At 48.3% G+C, this 19,518-nt stretch overlaps 1 protein-coding gene across 3 annotated transcripts in view; it reads left to right on the top strand.

Moving 5' to 3' along the window:
* The first annotated feature begins 1,154 nt into the window (after positions 1-1,154).
* Positions 1,155-19,518, top strand: part of LOC120906594 (hornerin) — a 45,835-nt gene continuing 27,471 nt past the window's right edge. The window contains exons 1-2 of one of the 3 annotated variants that reach the window (XM_040318382.1): positions 1,155-1,275; positions 2,547-2,981. In XM_040318382.1, the coding sequence (XP_040174316.1) occupies positions 2,976-2,981 (6 nt within the window). In that variant the 5' untranslated portion in view covers positions 1,155-1,275; positions 2,547-2,975. Of the gene's footprint in view, positions 1,276-2,340; positions 2,380-2,546; positions 2,982-19,518 lie in introns of those variants that run through there. The other 2 variants (XM_040318380.1, XM_040318381.1) reach the window with 2 other exon arrangements.

Below are 19,518 nucleotides of genomic sequence, written 5' to 3' on the forward strand. Positions count from 1 at the left end.
CGGTCATTGTCTGGGCCAGAGACTTCCGGTGCAAGGATGTTGTCGCAATGCATTGCTGTTGTCGCTAACCTCTATTCTTAGGAATATAGGCCTGTTTATTCCTGCTCCTTCTTCGCACGACTCCGACTCTCGATGTCTTCCACTCCGGATGACACCGGGTGGAACTATGAGTTTCGATTTTGCCGGCATTGTAATTGGACTAACAATAACTGGAATCGAATTGGAGTCGTGGATACGCTCTGTGGATAATCCGAATGTTCTCCCCCTAGCAATGACTTACTGATCCAGCTGCGTGTTACGCAATAAGCACCGAAAGTCTGTATAGACCAGTATGACCGCGTTAGTCGATACACCAGAAAAAAAGAAGAGAAAAATCTCTATTTTAAAAATATCAACCTCAGACAATGAATACCACGGGCAAATCTTTTATTTCTGTTATGTCTCCTCAGTTTATACGCATCAATTCCAGACCATTAGTTCTGAAAAACTCACCATTAAAAAAGTATGCCCTTTTTCAATTCTTTCACCATTTTATGGTTAACCTCGGCACTTGTTGCCTTCCATAAATATTTTACACAGATTTACATTTATTTGTGAAATGATTTTCAAATTTACATGTGCTGATAGCAGAGATGTTTCAGCTACACCTCAATGTATGATGTTCGTCGCTTTTAGACAACACCCCTCGCATGTCCCACCTTGCCCCACTTGCCCATACATTCGCAGAACATCAGCTCATTAGAAGACCAACCAAAGATAAACGATACAATATACTTAACCGTCCCGCCTGTCTCTCTCTCTCTCTCTTTCAAGGATGCTGCCGGGGCCCCGTGCCACCATCTCCATTAGCGATGTTGCCAAATCCTGCGCGTGCAGCTATTCCGCCCAGCATTCCCAGCAAAGAGCCCAATAATCTCGTTGAGCAAAGCAACAAAAAAACTACCATCATTTAATCCAAAATTACGTTCGCAAAACCGAAAATTCTCCTCCCCCTGTGCATCCCACCCCAGCCTGCAGGTACACGATCGGCTGTGTGTACCCGCCAGCAGCCCGATCGCCCGACAGGCCACCCGAAGCCACCGCTGCCGGCCGCGAGGGAGGGGGTCTATAAAGCGAAGTACACGCGGCCACTGGCAAGTCATTCGAGCGCTGGAAACCGTCGTCTCAGGAAGGATCGGTTTGGTGCACATTACACCGTCTTACAAACGCCCCATCTGCAATCAAGCGAAAGGTGTATTACAGCACACAAACAGGCCGGTGTTCAGGTTAGTTGAGGTGTGTGTGGTTTGTTTTGGTGGCAGTGCATCTAGTGCGTGCAGCTTAAGTAGTGGAACTGTTCCGGTGCTGGTAAACTGGTGTTACATCCTCGTGAATTTCAACAGTTCACGTCACACAGAGAGAGAGAGAGAGAGACAGCGAGAGAGAGAGAGAGAGTACGGCCTTGGTGAACCGAAACTGACCGCTAAACAGCAATCAAAGCCTCGCACACACGCGCTTTCTCGCGCAACTCCCCGCCTGTGCTGTGAAGCGACTGTGCGCCACTCGCACGTGCTGGCGTATAGGCGAGTGTGTATATGTGTGTCTGCGTGTATGTGTGTGTGTGTGTTTGTTACATCTTCCGGCTTCCCGCGTGCACGTCAAAACGCACGCTACTCCGCGGTTCGGCCGGTTCGCGTCTTTCGCGCTGGTACTTTCTCCATGGGGGGTTCGTCGTCTACGCTCGTCGCGCCAATTACTTTCACCGCGTTGGCCATATTGCGGTTTTTGTTGTTGTTGTTGTTGTTTGTTGCTGCTGCTGCTGTTGTTTTGTTTTGCTTTTGGACTTGGTCTGGGGAACTAGGTCTTGTGTGCCGTGGCCTCCCCTATCGTTGAGTAATATTCGACACACTCGTGCTTCGGCACGGGGCTTCGCCCGGTGTGTCTGTGTTTGCGTGGCAGTACAGTGTGCATGCAAGACGCGAAACTTTCCTTTTCAATCGATGACGTGCTACTGCTCGGTCCACTGACGTAACCTCTGGTACGGGTACGCGCCCGTAACCTTTTTATCGCGAGGTGCGCGATCGGAGGCGTTTCCGGTACGGTACCGGACCTCGAAAAAAGGCCCGATTTCGATGCCTTCAATATGCAGGCGATGCGATGGAGATGGAGATGAAGTAGTTTTTTTTTCCTTCTTTTTTGGTTTTGTTTTTGGTCCCGATTAAAAATGCATCTCATTGCCAATCTCTCCATGCAAGACGTAGCTCCGATGATTGTTGTTGGGCGGTGGGGATAAGCCACGATTTCTCTTCTGCACTGGGGTTTCCCGGCTCTCGGCAGCCAACGCTGTCATTCCACGTTCGGCCGGCCGTGCAGCAGCTCTGTTTCTGTGGGAATTTCCGAGTGGGTGACAAACGTATTGTTTTCTTTTTTTTTTTGGGGGGGGGGGGGGGGCCGACAGTACATCACATCCACCAGTGACGACTACGTACTACTCTTGGGCTCGCTTCAAAACCTTCCCTAATTCAGTCCTATTTTTTTTACTTTCTTTCTCTCATTCTCAATCGCAGCTCATCGTCGTTCCATCGGCGGCATCAACACAAGTGTCTTTGCTGCGCAGAAGTGCTAATCGGGCAGGTGTGCTCCGTGTGTTTGTGTGGTGTTTGTATTGTGTGAGCTTTTTTAAGGCGTGCGACACATACCTTGCCGAGGAAAGTGATAACGAGACATCAGTTGCAGTTTGCGTGCGACACAACGCGTTTCGACCATTTTTCGGTGCCCGCCCGCCTGGTGTGTGTGTGTGTCAGTGAAAGTGTTTTTTGCGGATTTTGCCTGTTGTTTCCGCGTGTGTTGGTGTGATTTTGAGCGTCGCTTTGTAAGTGCGGGCGCGCTAGACACATCTTCAACGCCTCTCAAACTTCAACGCAACCGCGTGGTGCGATCAGCCTCAATTCCAGCGGATTGCCGAAGCCGACCAGCTGCGGACTACACATCGCACAATGAAGGTAATTAGCTGGGGGGGTTTCTGGACGTTGTTTCGTTGGTGCTGTTTGCGCTTCATGTTCGCACTCTGGCAGGGGTTTGCTGTTTGCGGTAGGCAAATGTTGCCAAGTCTCTCAGCCACAAACAGCACCAAAATAAACTTCTCCTGTCGGCTGAAGAATGCTTCAACGTCAGTATCATAAAAAAAATAATCAAGATGAGACCGATGAGCTCATGCCGCATTATCCCGGAAGTGTGTACGTGTGTTGGTGAGTGTGTTTTTTTTTGGCATGCTTTCATATCTTGAAGACAACCAGTACCAGAGAAAAAGCGCATGCCTCAATCGCCAAACGATAATAAATAAAACAAGTTGCGCAGAGAGAGAGAGATGAAGAGAGCGAGAGATCTAAATGGGCATAGAAAGATTAAAGCCCGCCTAAAAGGCGATGAAAGCGAAGGCTTAAGCCTGCGCGGCCGCCCCTGATCCGCTTCCGGTTGTACATTAGCTGCTCCCCGGTCGCTACCAACCCTTGTCTTCGGTAGCGTCCTTGTCCGTTTTTGGACTCATCAGCACCAGCATCATCTTCGGCGTGAGGTCTTTGACCACTTTGCTGGTCCCGAAGTGAAACTCGATAATATAAACAGTGGCAACGGTCCGTTACCGCACCCGCCGCACGTCCCCGAGCGCTAACGAGCGGGTTATACGTAATGGGCGTGTGCGTGTGTGACGTAAGGTTAGGACCATCCTCCCTCCACTTCACACACACACACACCGATCATCATCATCATCATCATCACCAATCAACCGATGGAAACGGTGGAGCCGGTTTGTCTTGCCCCGTGCCTTCTTCTGCTGCATTCAAACCAAATTACCATCCATCACGCGGATGAACACTCGCAGTGCAGCACGCACTTCGCACAAGGCTCACGCTGCAATCGGTTGCGTCTGCCACCGCCACCAGCTGACCAGCGGAGCCAACCCCAGCGCCCAGGAGAAAGTTGCTCGCCCCCCCGAAACGGCTTATCAACGCGCGTATCCGTAAACTGCGGATGGGCTACTGTCGTGATTCCCTTACCTGTGTGTTGCTTTGTGTGGGAGTGTGTGTGTGTGTGTGTGTGTCTGTGAACAACTCCATCTGTATCCGTGTATGACGCAAAGCTCGTGATGGGGCTGACCATTACTACAAACCAGCTCCAGAAGTCAGCCCGACCGCTGGAAACCCGATCCGTATCGTACCGTAATTTGTTCTGAATAAACAATTAAACGTTGCAAACGGCGTGTTGCAACAGCAGTATGCAAAAACAAACTCCGCCTCCTCCGCAAGCAACGCGCAACGCGCCGCCATTACGGACACTCCAGCGCATCATCTAGCGTCGCTTTCTGGTTTTTGGAACGTGCACTGCCAACTTGATTACAGCGCGCGCACGGGAAAATGGATAGCATTTCATTAAACATATTTGCGAATGATTAATTGCAGCAGTACGGACGCTCGTTAGTTTGGCTGTCATTCTGGGCAGGCGGAACACAAATTCAACATTTGGGACCTTTGTTTGTGTGTGTGTGTGTGTGTTTGTATTTTCCATGGAATTAATATCCGGAGTGAATTTACCGGCGGGGAGTTATTGGAGGAGCATACATGAGGTACAACAAAAAACATTTGGCGAATTTTGCACTTGGGCGCTGTGGGTTCGGAAACAAAACCTCACAAAAAGCGGACAGCGGTAGAGAAGTAATTACTAGAACAGCGCTGCTGGAAACTATTCCCACGGCACGAACTATTCCGATGCTTCCTTGTTCAGCTCAGTTTAACTCCAAGGAAACTTCCACGAATGCGCCCGTTGCGTCATCGTGACGTTTTGAAGTTCAGCTTTATCATACCCTCACGCACGCTGGTACACACACACACACACACACACACACACTGACCACTGAGTCCAGTGAGGCGAGGTGAGTGAAAGCCGCCTTCAGCCTGGGTTCAGAGTCGGTCGTCCGTAACCGGACGGAGTTGACATTCACCATCTGGCGTGCCGATAGCGTGAACCGGTGTGACTTAACCGTTCCGAATGGTGTGTGTGTGTGTGTGTGTCTGTGCTTTTTTTGAGCTGGTTCCGGTCCTCAAACACTGTTACGTTTTGAGTTGGACAGCGCTGATATGCAACGCTGCACCCATCCGCACCGTAAGTGCAGTGTGTCTGCAGTTTTGGGGAAGAATTTCCTGTTTTTATATTGCCCCCCCCCCCCCCTCAACAGCTCAAACGGGCGTCGATTATGCAACTGCCCCGAACGGTTGAAGCACTTTCCCAGCTGTGCGGTTATGCTGTGCTGTGCTGTGTTATTTCCAAGAAGGCGAAGGCGAAAGTGGAATCCTCCAGACAGGATTCTGCGGGCTCCGGGACGGCATCGCAAAACCCACGTCACGACACAAAGACCATCATCTTTCTTTCCTGATTTTCGGAGCGTGGGAAGCCACCAGAAAACAGAGGAAGACGGAGAAGTTCGACCAGATCAGCTTCACTCAAAATTGGACTTCAGTCAAAATCTCGCACGTCACAGATACATCGGGAAGAATACACAGCCACACACAGCCGGAGTCGTTTGATGGACGGTTTGAACCCGCAAGGACAATAATTGGAGCGATACGGGTCAGTGATATAAGTTTGCGTCCCGGGCAGATCCCACCATTCCCAAATGCGTCCCGCCCCCCGGACCTTTGTGTGCCATTTTTCGGTCAGTTTGGACTGTTTTTTGCCCCTCCTCTTTTAAACCCTCAGAAAGCGTCCGAAGCTGCTCCCAATGTCCCCGAGTCCCTCGGCTCACGAATCTCCAAAAGCCGCTCACACACACTTCAGACAAAGCGATACTGGCTGCTCCGGCAAATGGCAAGAATACAAGAGGAACCTACGTATATCCACCCCAATCGTGCGTTCGTTGGCGAAAATGGCCATTATCGCCCGCCCGGCAGAGCTGTATCGAGGCGTTATCGATTCTACAGCTCGCTCAGCTCCTTGTGCACCCGCAACCCGGGCTAAATCGGATTGATTGACGAGTGGTGGAAGGCTGTTCGGTGTACGTCATAAAACGTCGGCGCGCGTAAAGATTCGGCAATTGGAAGTGATTTAAAAAAAAAAAACGGAAGTCCGTCAGACTCGCTGGTCGTTGTTGTCTTTGGCCGAAAGTGCGGAAGCACTATTTTCGCAACCGGCAGCGTACTGGCAGCGGAATGAATAATACATGCCGGGCGGGTGAGGGATGCTTTGCGGCACATTCCGGAGCTATTGTTGAGCGGGATGTTGGGTTTGCTGGAGTTTCTTTGGAGCTCTGCCCTCCGACGCAAGCCCGGCAGAGCTTAATTCACTTTTTTCCGTTCCCTCCGCGTCGCTTACACTGTGCTCTGCAGACCTTTGGTACGGGGGCCTGTTGAGCCCGTCCTTGGGTAGTGGCCGTAACTTTGCCGATAAAGTTAGTCTCCGCACGCCGATAAAGTTGGGCGCACTGTCGAATCTTGCTGGCTAATGGTCGGGTTTTGGTAATGGCAGTGCAGGGCTGGTTATTGATTGAATTATTCTGACCACCGCCCCCGGCCGGTGGAGCAGCCTGTACTCGATTTTGGTTGCCATACCGGGTAATCCCCAGCCCGTTACGCCCCGTAATGGGTATCGGACTTTAAGGATATTGCTTCTTCAGAACCATCAGAGCCTTCGTGGCATCAAGGCAACCGGCACGGCAATGGAGTGGTAGTCGTCCCGGGGGCGCAAATCGAAAGTAATTAAATCAAACCCTATGCTTCCGCCCCAGCGCCCTCGGATGTCCTCAGAACTTGCTGCAAGAGCGGCGAATGCTTTTGGAGCGAGCACAAGTTTTGCGAGGCAACATTTGCTCCAAAATCCGATCAGCCTGAAATGACACCCGTTTTTATTCGAACGAGCACACCAGCACCAGACATTGCCCGACTTTTCCCGAACGGCAAAACGACGATAATTAAAAGCCGCTTTTCACATGCACATATCGACCGCTATCGGCTGCATGTGCCGACATCGTTTGCCGGCTGTTGTGGCGGGAATGTGCAGGTACAAAAAATGAAGCAAAAAAAAAACATACCTCTCGAAGACTTCACCTGCATTGGTGTTTGGATGCGGTAAAACATAAATTCACCCCACCGTCGAGTCCGCACACCTCGCATATCCGTTTCTAAGCGCACGAGCCTGCCCGAGCCCTCGGCTAAAACGCGTCTTCCGACTAACTTCAGGATCTTTCCGCGGGGGCAGCACCGAAGACACACACACACACACACGGTACGGCCGGAGTGTGCAATAAACGTGCAATTGTGTAATATTTTATGCGCCGAGCGCCACCACCGATGCCCTCACACGTGCGGAATGGGCCGGCTTGATAATTGTCATATCCCGAACTCGTCGTTGGTTTGCTTTTTTCTTCCCACCCATCCCTCGGGTTTGTGACTCTACGTTTCGCAAGAAGTGTGCAAAACTTTGTGTGCCGCGTTGGTTGGTTTTGCTTGCGCGGTTCGTGTGCCGAGGTCTGGCAGGTGGCATTGCGCCGGATGGCGCCTGGTTAAAAAAACACCGGTGGCTGGGCGGAAGAGCTGTGTGCCAGCAAGCACACAGAGGAAACTTTGCCGCGAGCGGTTGCTTTTGCTGGCCTGGCACCTTAAACTTTGCAAACCGTGCTTGTTGGAGTGCAGTTGGAGTTGCGTTTTGTGTTTGTTTTTGTACCCAGCAGTGACAGCAATGTACCTTGTTTACAGTGGTTGTCAAGATGGTGTTGAACGAAATATTCATATTCATTCTAGTTAGAATATTCATTCTAATAGAAAGCTATTTTACGCTATGTAGAGGATTCTTACACAAGAAAATGATATGTTATTTTATATTTTTTCCTCTATAACATGCAAAAATATGAAGTTTTATGCTTCGTTCGATAATTAAGGGGTCACCCATAAATAACGTAACTGTTATTTTATAGATGGTGCTGATATGATTTTTTTTCCTCTATAATATGCAAAAAGATGAAGTTTTATGCTTCGTTTGATAAGTAAGGGGTCATCCATAAATAAAGTAACGCAAAAATGATAACTATGCGACACTTTTGTCCGATTTTTTTTGTTATTCTGAATTACGTAAACGGTGCTTCTGATTGGTATTTGAACATTTTAATAACTGGAGTTTGTTGAGTTGCTTGATTATTCTAACATTTAACATTTAATTCTAACATTTTTTAACAGGTTTATCGGAAAAATGAGTCATAGTAACGAAAAGAGTTGAGCATATTTTTAGTCAAGAAAGCAAGTCAAGCAAGTAATAATACCAAATGTCACTTAAATCGTCCTTACGTTTCATAGATAATACGGAATGAATGCGCAAAGAAGTAAAATGAGAAATGTCTATGTTGTTATTTTTAAATATGTTGAGAGCACAGTGTATTACACAATAAATTGACGTGAATTGACACTCGTTTGTATTGTTTTGTGCTGCAATACCTATGTTTTACAGTGCAAAAATGTGGTAGTTAAAATACATGAACAAGTTAAAATAACGTAAACAAATGGTTTTAGTCCCGGCATCCTTATGTCAAGTGACAAATTGTCAAACTGTTCTAGATTCCAGTCCATCTTGAATGTGTTACGTAATTTAGGGAAGGCTTGGTTGGTTGAATGCCCCGAAATAATCCCATCATATTTCGTCTTTTTTTTTAAATAAAATGATACGAATAACCAGAAGAGAAAACATTCAAATAACTTTACTTGTAGTTGTTTATTGGGTAATTTACAATTACCCAAAGTTCAACGCTCAGAAGCTTACTTTTCCACACCGTGCATAAATAATTGTAGATTGTAGAATTGTAGAAGCGAATCCTCCGCACTGCCAACCACTGCATGGCGTGCCGGTGTGCTGCACGCCGCACAAAAGATCTCGGCATTAGCAAAAACGCAAAAGTTTGCCACGGCCACGGCGGTTCCGGCAAACTTCCGGGGGCCTGGTACTTGCTGGTGCTGGAAAGGATTATGCAGCAGCTTAGGCAGCTCTCGCTGGGTGCATTCACTATTCCCGGGCGGGGAGACAGCATACTTAATGACGATGGAATGGTGCGCAGCCCAGCGAGTTATTGTAGTGTCGCCAGTGTTACAGCTGTTACACAGAATGACTACAGGTGGCCAAAACCGGGCTGTGATGTAAATGAACTAATTGTACTTCAATGTACGACCCAAAGACGTGTCGTGGAATTCTTTGTTCTCTCTCTCTTTTTTTGTTGTTGTGTGTGACAGATGTTTTTGTTTTCATCTATCAAAGCTACACCCCAACAGCGGCCAACATCGGGCAAACATTCTTGGCCTCCAAATCTGCATTTTGAAGGCCCATTACCCTCCAATCGGCCAGCAGCCGCAGTGTTCTGCCTCGAGCAGTACGCTTGCCCATTAGCTTGCGCGTGGACCTTCGAGCGTACGCTTCACGTCCTCCGCGACGGCCCCCTCCAGAACCGTTTATCGACCGATCGCGCTGTAATAATAACGAGCGACAACGCAGCCAGCGCTAACGAAATCAATAATTCAACAGCCACCGGCGTTTCGGCATGTTTTCGGCATTTCGGCGCTGTCTGTTCCGTCTGTTCTAATAAATCTTCATTAAAACACCGCACCACTCCGCCCAAGATCAAGCGCGCGCGAGCAGTTTGCCGTCTCCAGATGGTGGATGGGACAATGGCTTTTCGGGCGTGCCGACACATCCGTCAGCTGGTGTGCATCGTCGCATCGTCGGCGAAGAAATTCGGTCGCGCGATATTCATTTATCATTGCCCATGATGATGCTCCGGGACGCGTGCTCGCTGCGGCCGGCGGCAAGCACAACAAAGCAACCAATGCCTTCCAGCACTAGGTTCTAGGTTTTACGCAACGTATGTTTTGTGTGTGGTTTGCGGTAGGTTTTCAAATTATTTCCGTTATCTGCAGCGAGTCGCAGCCGAGACCTCGGCGACAGCCGACCGAAGGTGAAGGTTTATTAAAATTACTTAAAGTGACACTATCTAGTTGGGGTTTCAAACCGCCTTGCCTGTCAGCTTGCTGCGGCATTGCTGCGTCGTGACAGGCAAGCGAACTAATTGGTGTTCACCTCACAGCGCACTGTGCAAACTCTTTGTGTACTCCCACACACACACACAAACACTTTGGAGGGAATTGGCATCGGCACTTTGGGCGTCCCGGGCGTCTTTGCTTGCTCTACTAAAGACACCTTCCTGTAATAGTGGATAATAGGAGAGAGGGAGCATTCGGGAGGATATCGCGATTTGTTCGTTTTCTTCTGCGTGAGCGTGTCGCGGGCTGTATCGGAGTGCTGGAGTCGTGCTGGGCCGCACAGGCAGGAATTAATTTGTTTGCCTTCAATCCGGCCGACTCAAGAGCTGCTCCAGCGGGCACAGATCAGATGCCGGTAACTAGCTGTTCGGTAGTGTCTGTCGTCTATCCCGTGAAACGGGGTAAAAGTCGATTGGATGCGACAGTGCGACAACCGCGCCGCAAGCACACGAGCGAGCACGCTTTCGGAAAGTGATTTGCGGTGAAGAGGAAATAGAAGAAGAAAGGAACAAGAAAAAAAAGCACGTGAAGCTGTTGAATTGAAAGAGCAGCTCACATTCTCTACCGTACCGTTGGTTGATGGTAAATTACGTCACCTTTCTATTTGAGGGGCGCCTGGTAATGGAGTGGTGGCGTTTAGGTTGTGAATAGAATGTAGCGAAAAGTGATTAAGTACAAAGTGCAAGGCGTTGCTACTTCCAGCTCACTTGTAGGCCATATACTTGTCCGACCGGGAAACTAGATACACACGTAGCGATGTGCATATGTCACTTCAACTGGTGTAGATAGTTGATTGCTTTTCGAAAATTTTCAACAAATTCCGACAGATAATAATGTTGACAAAGGGATGAACCTGTGTTGTTCATCATAAAAATAAACACCTTAAGACTTAACTTTTTGTGCAAATTAATTATCAACTACTCCAAAAAGATATCTTAATCCTGTTGAATGTCTGTTTTGTCGAATGTCTTGTTACTCAAAGATATAGTTATCATCTGCTACGAACTAGTGAGTAACGAATAAACCTGATGATGCACTCAAACTCCAATCCAGGTCCAGTATACATACCAGTAACCAAGTTGTAAAATCATTACTAAACCTTGGGTAACCTTTTCAGAAATAGCTCTCATAGACATCTCTCAGAGCTGAAGCTCCCATTAGAGGATTACATTAGAGTCGAACTATCAGCTTTTAGTATTATTGCTTCTGAGTTATTAGTTTTGAGGTGTAGGTATTCTGAGCTTTAAGGTTAATCCTTGCACACAAATCCTTCATCAATGAGAATTTCATGTTAAAAACAACAACAATTAAACTATTTATCTTTGTTATTGGAAATGTAGGCAAATGTTCTTCGAACAATTTAGCTCGGGCTTATAATTGCCGGTTTCCAGGCAACAGTATGGAACTGCAGAGAAATACAATCGATAATACTGTGGAGCTGTCATTTGATGTTCTGTGGACACTCTTAACACTCTTAACAGTTTGATTAACTGTTTTAATTGTTATTCTTCAATGTAATGGAATTTGCAAAACGAGCATAAATAAAACATATTATGGAAATTTATTTGTTTGAAGTATTTTTATCTCACAGGAACATAAGTTGCTCATCGCTTCAAGCATTCAACAAAGCCAGCACAGGTTTGTTCCCAAACGATCGGTGTCGACCAATCTCGTTCAATTCGTGTCTGAATGCCTTATGGCAATGGATGGCATGTCACAGATCGATGCAATTTATACTGATTTCATGTCAGCATTTGATCGGATTAACCATGACATAATCCTTTCGAAACTGAGCCAGCTTGGCTTTCATAATAATCTAGTCATATGGTTAATATCATATTTAAACCAAATATCATACTGCGTTAAAATCAATAAGTGCTTGTCCAACGTGTCCGTCAGTTCGTCCGGTGTACCACAGGGAAGTAACATTGGCCCAGTATTGCTCATCCTATTTATTAATGATGTTGTATTTGCGCTTCCAAATCAATGTTTGCTTATGTATGCGGACGATGACAAGATTTATGCGACCATTCGAAATAATTCGTATAGCTCGACACTTCAGCACAGCCTAGACAAATTTAGCAATTGGTGCTCTGCGAACTCGCTATCCTTTTGTATCAATGAGTGTTGCGTGATTAGTTTTACTCGTTAAAAAGACCCTACTAAGCGAGACTATAATCTTGACTCGTGTGTAATCCCACGTAACATAGAAACTAAGGACCTCGGTACTATTCTTGACTCGTCACTCTCCTTCAGTCAACAGTATTCGTAGGTCATCCACAAATCATATCGGCAGCTTGGTTTCATTCATCGTCTGATATCTGACTTTTAATGACTCTTTCAACTGTTCGTCGCCTTAGTCTGGTCCATACTTGAATTCAATGTTGTAACATGGTCTCCGCACAATAACAACTGGTCCACATGAATTGATTGCATTCAGAAAAAAAAATCACAAAAATAGCTATAAGAACCAACCTCTAACATATCAAACTAGACGGCTTCTTCTAGGTTTGCAGTCCTTAGAGAGACGTAGGGAGGTAGCACAAGCAGTTTTTGTTTGTTAATAAAAGGCAAAATTGATGCACCCGAGCTTCTTCTTAAGATCAATTTGTACGCTCCGGACCACGCACTACGTCCTCGGAATTTTCTGATCAAAATAGACCGGGCCCGTACTTACAGAGGAGCTCATGATCCAACTACCTCAATGTTTCAAGCTTTTAATAAGTTCTATTGCTTTTTTGACTTCAATATTACCGTTGCCACGTTTAAATTTTCATGTCTGTATTCAAATATGTAGTAAGTAAGGTTATCTTAACTTTTATTTTATTTTTAATATTCCAAAGGCCCTTACGCGCGCGCCACGCAATTATCTTCAGTAAAATAAAATCAAATCTGTGAGGTCAATTAAATAAAAACACACGTTTTAGACTTGCTTGCATAGCAGAATAAAAGAAGAAGAAACATCTGAAAAATGTTGAATTTGAATGATCAACATATATCTAGATCTGAAAAACTTGATATTTAGAATCTTAGCATCTTCTTGCATATTGGCACTGTAATTCAGGTTCAAAATTGAATTTCTACTTCTCTCTACTGGAAGGAATTGTCCATCACTAGCTGGAAAGGCGTATCTGGCGACTGACAACAATATTCTAATTAATGAAAGAGCCTTGCCGAGAACGAAGCGAAAGAGTTACGAGGTACTACTTTCGTAGTACAAGGTGTTGCGATGGTTTGTGTGTTAAATTAAAAGATAAAAATCGTACACACACACACACAAATGCTGTCAAGCGAACCGTAATTGTCCTGAAGTGCCTGGAAGATGTGCCGGTTGGCCTATCTCTCCTTAAGCTTCTTATTGTTGTATGTGTGTGTTTGCCGCCCCACTGGAAATGAGCTGCCTGAAGCGCTTGAGATGCTTAAGCGGCATTAGACGTAAACGATAATTTACCGTCCTGTGTGTATCGGAAAGTGTCGCTTTTGCTGCCAGTGTAAGTGAGCCCGCTCGTCTCGCTCACTATTACGCCGGAAAGTCGCATGAGCTGGGACAAAGCAAACACGATCCTTAATCATCTTCGGTGTGCTCGCGTAGTCTTACAATTTGCTCCACCACCAACCCCCGCTTTCAGGCTAGGCTTTACACGACTGCCAGCCGGCAATAGACGCTGGAAAATATTTTAATTTCGCTCGTCACTCGTACTGCGCGCGACGATACACCCAACCCCCGCTTTCGGGCCCGGTTTGGCAAACACACCTTGCCCTACGGCGGGGCGGATTTTGTTTTGCGCCGGTAAAAGTGTGTTTTCTGTTTTTCTTTCTCCTCGCTTTTTTGTTTTCCCTTTTCCGTTTGTGCACAAGCTAAGAACAGCGCTGGAGAATGTCAATTTTGCTTGCCGACTCCACAGTGCCCTAGAATTCAAACCCCGGAACCCGTTTCGACAGAGTTTGGTGTCCGCCCTTTTTCAGTGCTTTTTGTGACCCGCGTGTGTGTGTGTGTTTCGCTGCTGCATCGCCCTCGAGGTTCATAGAAATGGAACATATTCCTCCCTAGACAAACGAAACTTGTCGAAGTTGGCACAAGGACTTGCATTTCGCTTGCAAGAAGTCACCGAACGTACACCGAAGCGCACGATAGAAATATGGCTACGAACTTCTGCACTGCAATCGACGAAACGGTTACACCTTTTCGTAGTTTTTTTTTTGTCGTTATCGGTTGGTGATTTTCTTTTTTTTTTAAATCGAACCAACTTTTACATGCACTTCCCAAACAAAGACGCTTCCAGCGCTTTCCTGCATCCATCATCAGTCCCCCGGCAGGAAGCGCGAAGCGATAACCTGCAATAATCAATTCCAGCGGGAAAAGTTGCGCGTCGTCGTCGAATTGTTTCCCGGAAGGGAGAACAAAGATCAATGTGCCTGCGTCCCGTTGGTGTCACCTGTTGCCAGGACGAGGAGTGGGCGAAGCGTGGGCGAGATATCGCACGGAGAAGATAACTGTCTACAATGGTTGCGTCCTTGCTTGCGCGGGAACCTACGTACCACGCCCTGGCACGGTACCTTAGCCGGTGCTTCGAGATCTTCGATTCCATGATAGGGTGGAAACGACAAAAAGAAGAGAAAACGAAAAATCGGCCATGATTATAGAGTTTAATGTTCACCGTAATGGAAAAGTTGTTCGATCGCCCCTGGCAAGAGTGCATGCAAAGCCAGCAAAGTTGCTGCAATGCTCGCTGAACGCTGCGTTTGTGACGTAATGACAGACAGGAGCTAGAAATTCAATAGTTGAACGGAGGTTTGCCTGGAGGATAAATTATGGTGTGTACATCCAGCAACCAGTTCCTTGGTCGATTTCTTTTCTTTAGCAGAGCTCTCCCCAAACTACAGACAGCTAAAACTATGCAACCGAGACACAGGCACAGGAAGTGACGAATGTGTTTGATTTTGGAACCTGGGCTACACTTCAGCAAACCGTCCCCTCCCCGTACTAGGGCGGCCGACTATTTCAACTCTTCTGGAGCATATTGAGGATTCGCATCGTCTTGTTTCCCAACAGACAGTAGCAACAGCAGCAGCAGCTGCAAAAAAAGTGCTTAACACGATAATGGCTTCCCCTGTTGCCACACGTCAGGAATGGGACACGATTTATGGGTCGCTTTTCGGGAGGATTTCCCCAGATCTGCCCACGCTTGGACGCAATCCCATTTCCCTTGGGGAAGTTAGGAGAAAGGCCACAAAAAAAAAACATACCAGAAAATAGGAAAAGCAGCAGGGTTTCGGGTGGAAGGTAAAGGATTCCCGTACCGTATGATTGCTGTTGCTGCTGCCTAGCAAGCAGTAGGGCAGAAGGGCACGAGCGTCGAAGTCGCGCCAGCCAGTCACCAGGACGAGGATGCCTTCACGGGCCAAAATTGTCACATGGCGGGATTGCTTTGTTGGGGAGGAGGATGCCGGGGACGTGATATTTTGTTTTCCGCAAGAAAAAAAAGGCAGCAAACGCAGACCGAACTCTCATCCCCCGTAGCACAATCCGGAAGAATCGTCACATTTGACCAATCAGTCAACGAAAACAGAACCCGTGCGGGAGCTGCGGGGCATTGCGGGGAACGCGTGATACTTCGTCAGCCAGCGTTGGCATATCGAGTGATTGTGTGTGTGTGTGTGTGTGTGTCTGTGGATGTGTGTCAGAGCCGTAGGCTATGCAGTCCAGGCCTACCAGGTTTTGTGTGGCTGAAGAAGCCGGATTGAGTTTCTGGTCACACACATCACACCGGACAAAGAACGCCTCCTGTGTTCGTGTGTTCATGTCTGTGTGTTTGTGTGTGCAGCTACCATGCCCAAAAAACGGGCACCGTCGCCTCGAGGACAAGGTCAACTCCAGCCTCGGCTTCAACCCTACCCCCTGCGACCAGGGTCTGTTTGCGTGGGCATGTTTGCTCGGGCGAACAAATATTTTGCGCCCAAATATTCCCCCGGACACTCGACTGGACGGGGTGCAGCAGGGAGTGTAACGCATATCCTTTACCAAAGCGTGTGTGTGTGTGTGTGTGTGTGTGTGTGTGCTTGTGTCCGGCAGCACCACTCTTGGTCAAGCCTGGCTGCGTGGTAGTGCGCGTGGAGATGGATGGAGTAGCTGGCCAATATGGGCTCGTGCCAACCGTTTCGCCTTCTTGATTGTGCCGTCGTTGCTCGCACTCGTGATAGCTCGCAAGCTCGATGACAGGAAATGGTCCGTGCCATCGATTGTGCGACCCAGCCCTTCCCCCTAGGACACCCCTTAGGCAGCAGGCGGGCGAGCAATAGTGGCACAGTGGGGCCCTCAGGCCGCCACCCGATCCCGTTTTGCTACACGCGTGTGCTACCATACGCCACAATCTCTGGGAAGTGTCAATTTTCTATTCCGATACACTCGATACAGTGGACTGAGTGTGTGTGTGTGTGTGTGTGTGTGTGCTGATTGCTTACAAAGCCGTGCAGCCATGTCCGGGACTTGTCCGGTTCAGGAGCTACTCTCTCGACTCCAGGCAAGATGGAAGCGACGAACGCAAGCAAGCAGGCAAGCAAATAAAAAAAAACACAACAGAACCGAATACCTTGCAAACAAACTAATCTCACACGGCAAATCGGACTCATGCACACACACACACAGACACACAGGCTCACGATGTGTGTGTGTGCATTATCGACAAAAGGCAAGCGGTTCGCATCCGTGTGTGATGGTAAAGCAGTACGACGGGGGCGAGTCGTACTGAGGAGCGGTTTCAATTTTATCACCCAAAAGGTACGGCAGCAGTAGTAGTACAAAAAAAAAACCGAAGTAACATAGCCACACACATGCACGGAAGCACACGAGCAGTGTGCTTTGCTTTGCGTCGAGAAATTTGATTTAATGCGACAGTACGACTCGCTACGACACCCAGAAGCGCTCTACCTGCCGGATGATAGTGTGCCGGCCGTGTCGGCACCGTGTTGTCGGTCAGACCAGACGCGGAGTAGTGGGAGCAGCGTGCGGGCAGTGTGTACTCAATTCATTCGCAATAAAACCGATTTCGAGCCGCACGTTCGCCTTTGTTTGATCATGAGCGTGCTGCTGCTGCTACTCAAGCAGCGTGGAAGGTACCTTCCCTAGCGTACGGCCACTAGACTCTAGTGATGGGTAAAGTTGACAAAAATTCGGAGCAGACTCCGATGCGACTCTGAACATTTCGGAACCAACTCCTGAAGGTGGGTCCGCCCAGTATTATCCAGAGTCCGGGACGGAATTGTCTGGAGTCGTCTGGAGTTAGAGTGATCTGGAGTCGTCCTAAGCCATCTGGAGTAGTCTCGTGTGATCCGGAGGCGTCCAGAGTCGTTCGGAGTTGCCAGGAAAGTACAGGAGTCTTCCGGAGTCGTCTGGAGCAATCCGGAGTCATCTGAAGTCACCCAGAGTCATCCGGAGTCTTCCGGATTCGGAGTCAACCGGACTACCCTGGTGAACTACGGACGACTCCAGATGACTTCGTGCTCAAAGTCTCGGCACTCCAAAGAGCACACCACTACCCCTAGATACCCGTTCAGAGAAACACACAAACACTGGGGGAGGGGAGAGTACAGAGTTATTGCCACAAAGCGGGCGAGGCGCTACAGTGATGGGGAAAACAGTATGGAAGACAAGCCTTCTTGCAGCCTTCTCGGTCAGCTCGGATTTGTAACGATTAGAAGCATCGTAATCAAGTGTTTAAACGAGCATGAGCCAGTCGCCATACTCTCGCAGCCAGCAGTGTAGTCCCTTGGAACGCTGGATTCTCGAACAGCTTCTTGACAAACACTGCTGGCTCGTCCTGGTGGTGCCTTTGATGGATTTTCTGGCGATAGCGGTTTTCGATTCGGTTTGATTGGTGTCCCGATGCTCTATTCCAATTCCATCTCAACCCGAAGCGTGGTGCGTGGTAATGATGGTGACATGAGGACCGGGATCTCGGGGACGATTTAATGCGTTTAGGGGTAGATGGCGATATCCGCATGCATAACCGATGAGGTGGTTGTTCGCTGGGGGGCAGGCAGAGCGAGAGTGCTAATACCATAAAATCAAAACGCGTACAGCCTGTACGGCAGTTCAACCTTTTGGATAGTGCCTGCTTTGGCAGAGACATTACATCGGGAAGCCTGGGGATATTCCTCCCGAGGGGAAGTCGCTCGAAATCATCCTCCCGGTACGTGCCTTTGTTTAGCAGTTTCCGCTTGCTGGACTGAAACTAGTCGGCAACTACTAACGGTACCCCTCTTGAACTCCCCCTTGCATGGAACATCGTCAACAGAATTGGTATTGAGTGTTCTTTTCCGGTGTGTTTTGTGTTTGTTTTTTGTTGTTGTTGTCGTTGCTGGATGCAGCCTCAGCCTGCCTTTGCTGTGCTGTACTCACTCGCACTTGGTTGATGGAGTCGTTCATCGCTATGTGGCACGGCACACACCCCGGCAGACCGAGGAACACCTGCAGCCTGTGTCAGACCGTTTCCGTACCGTACGACATCTCTCGGTGGAAGCTCCAGCGGCGTGGAAGCTGGGAGTGATAAATGTCTGGCGCAGCATGTCATCGTCCTGATAGCGACCACGATGCCATCAGCGTAAGCGCAAAAGCGCACTCCGCAACTCTTTGGGACCCCGTATTTTAACGGCCCCATACCTTTCCTCGCAACGAGATGGGAAAAGTTCTCCAAACGGCTTTTTTCTTTGTGCATAGCGGTGGATGGAGTCTTTACTGCCATCTGACACTCACACACACACGCCCTCTCTTTCCCCGTTATTGGGCCGTTAGTGCCATAGTGCAAGGGCGTAATTCCTGCAATTTTCTCTTATTAAGGGTGCCTTGTTTTTGAAGGCTGCGAGTAATGCACTAGGCACCAGGCTCTATTATTTCCTTCTGGACGCGTAGTGCCATGGCACTCAGCACACATCGCTAGCACACATCGCCGAACGGTGCCGTTACATCCGTCACCTGAATGCCCGCACGGTTGGTGTTGTCCATGGCACCGGGCGGCTGGCTGCAGTGCTAGCTTTCAATATCCCATTTCACCCATTCGCAGGACAGGGATGGTTATGTCACCCCATTAGCATACCCATTTCAGGATTAAGTTTTAATCAAAAAGCGTCTTTGGTGCGCCTACAACTGGAGTGCGATGGTTGGCCAGGGCATCGGGAGCAATCAGAAACAGCCGACTCTACCCATTGCCTGCTGCTGCCAGTTGTTGGAGCAGCTCCGGTACCTCGGGATCGTGATGTTCATTATGAGCGTTTTTGAGTTATTGGAAAACTTTTGCGCCCCCCTTCCCCAGCCGGCTAGTGGTGGCGGTTTTCGGGTCCGCTAAAGTCTGCCGGTTGATTGCGAGTAGACGGTGAGGTTAAGCGATGAATCGTGAGCAGCACCGAGCGAGGGGGAAAGTTTAAAGATGCAGCTCATTGAAAGTTGGAAGAACGAAACAGGTCCGAACGCTGCCCGAAT

The sequence above is a fragment of the Anopheles arabiensis genome, chromosome X (genome assembly GCF_016920715.1).
Source record: "Anopheles arabiensis isolate DONGOLA chromosome X, AaraD3, whole genome shotgun sequence".
Taxonomy (NCBI): domain Eukaryota; kingdom Metazoa; phylum Arthropoda; class Insecta; order Diptera; family Culicidae; genus Anopheles; species Anopheles arabiensis.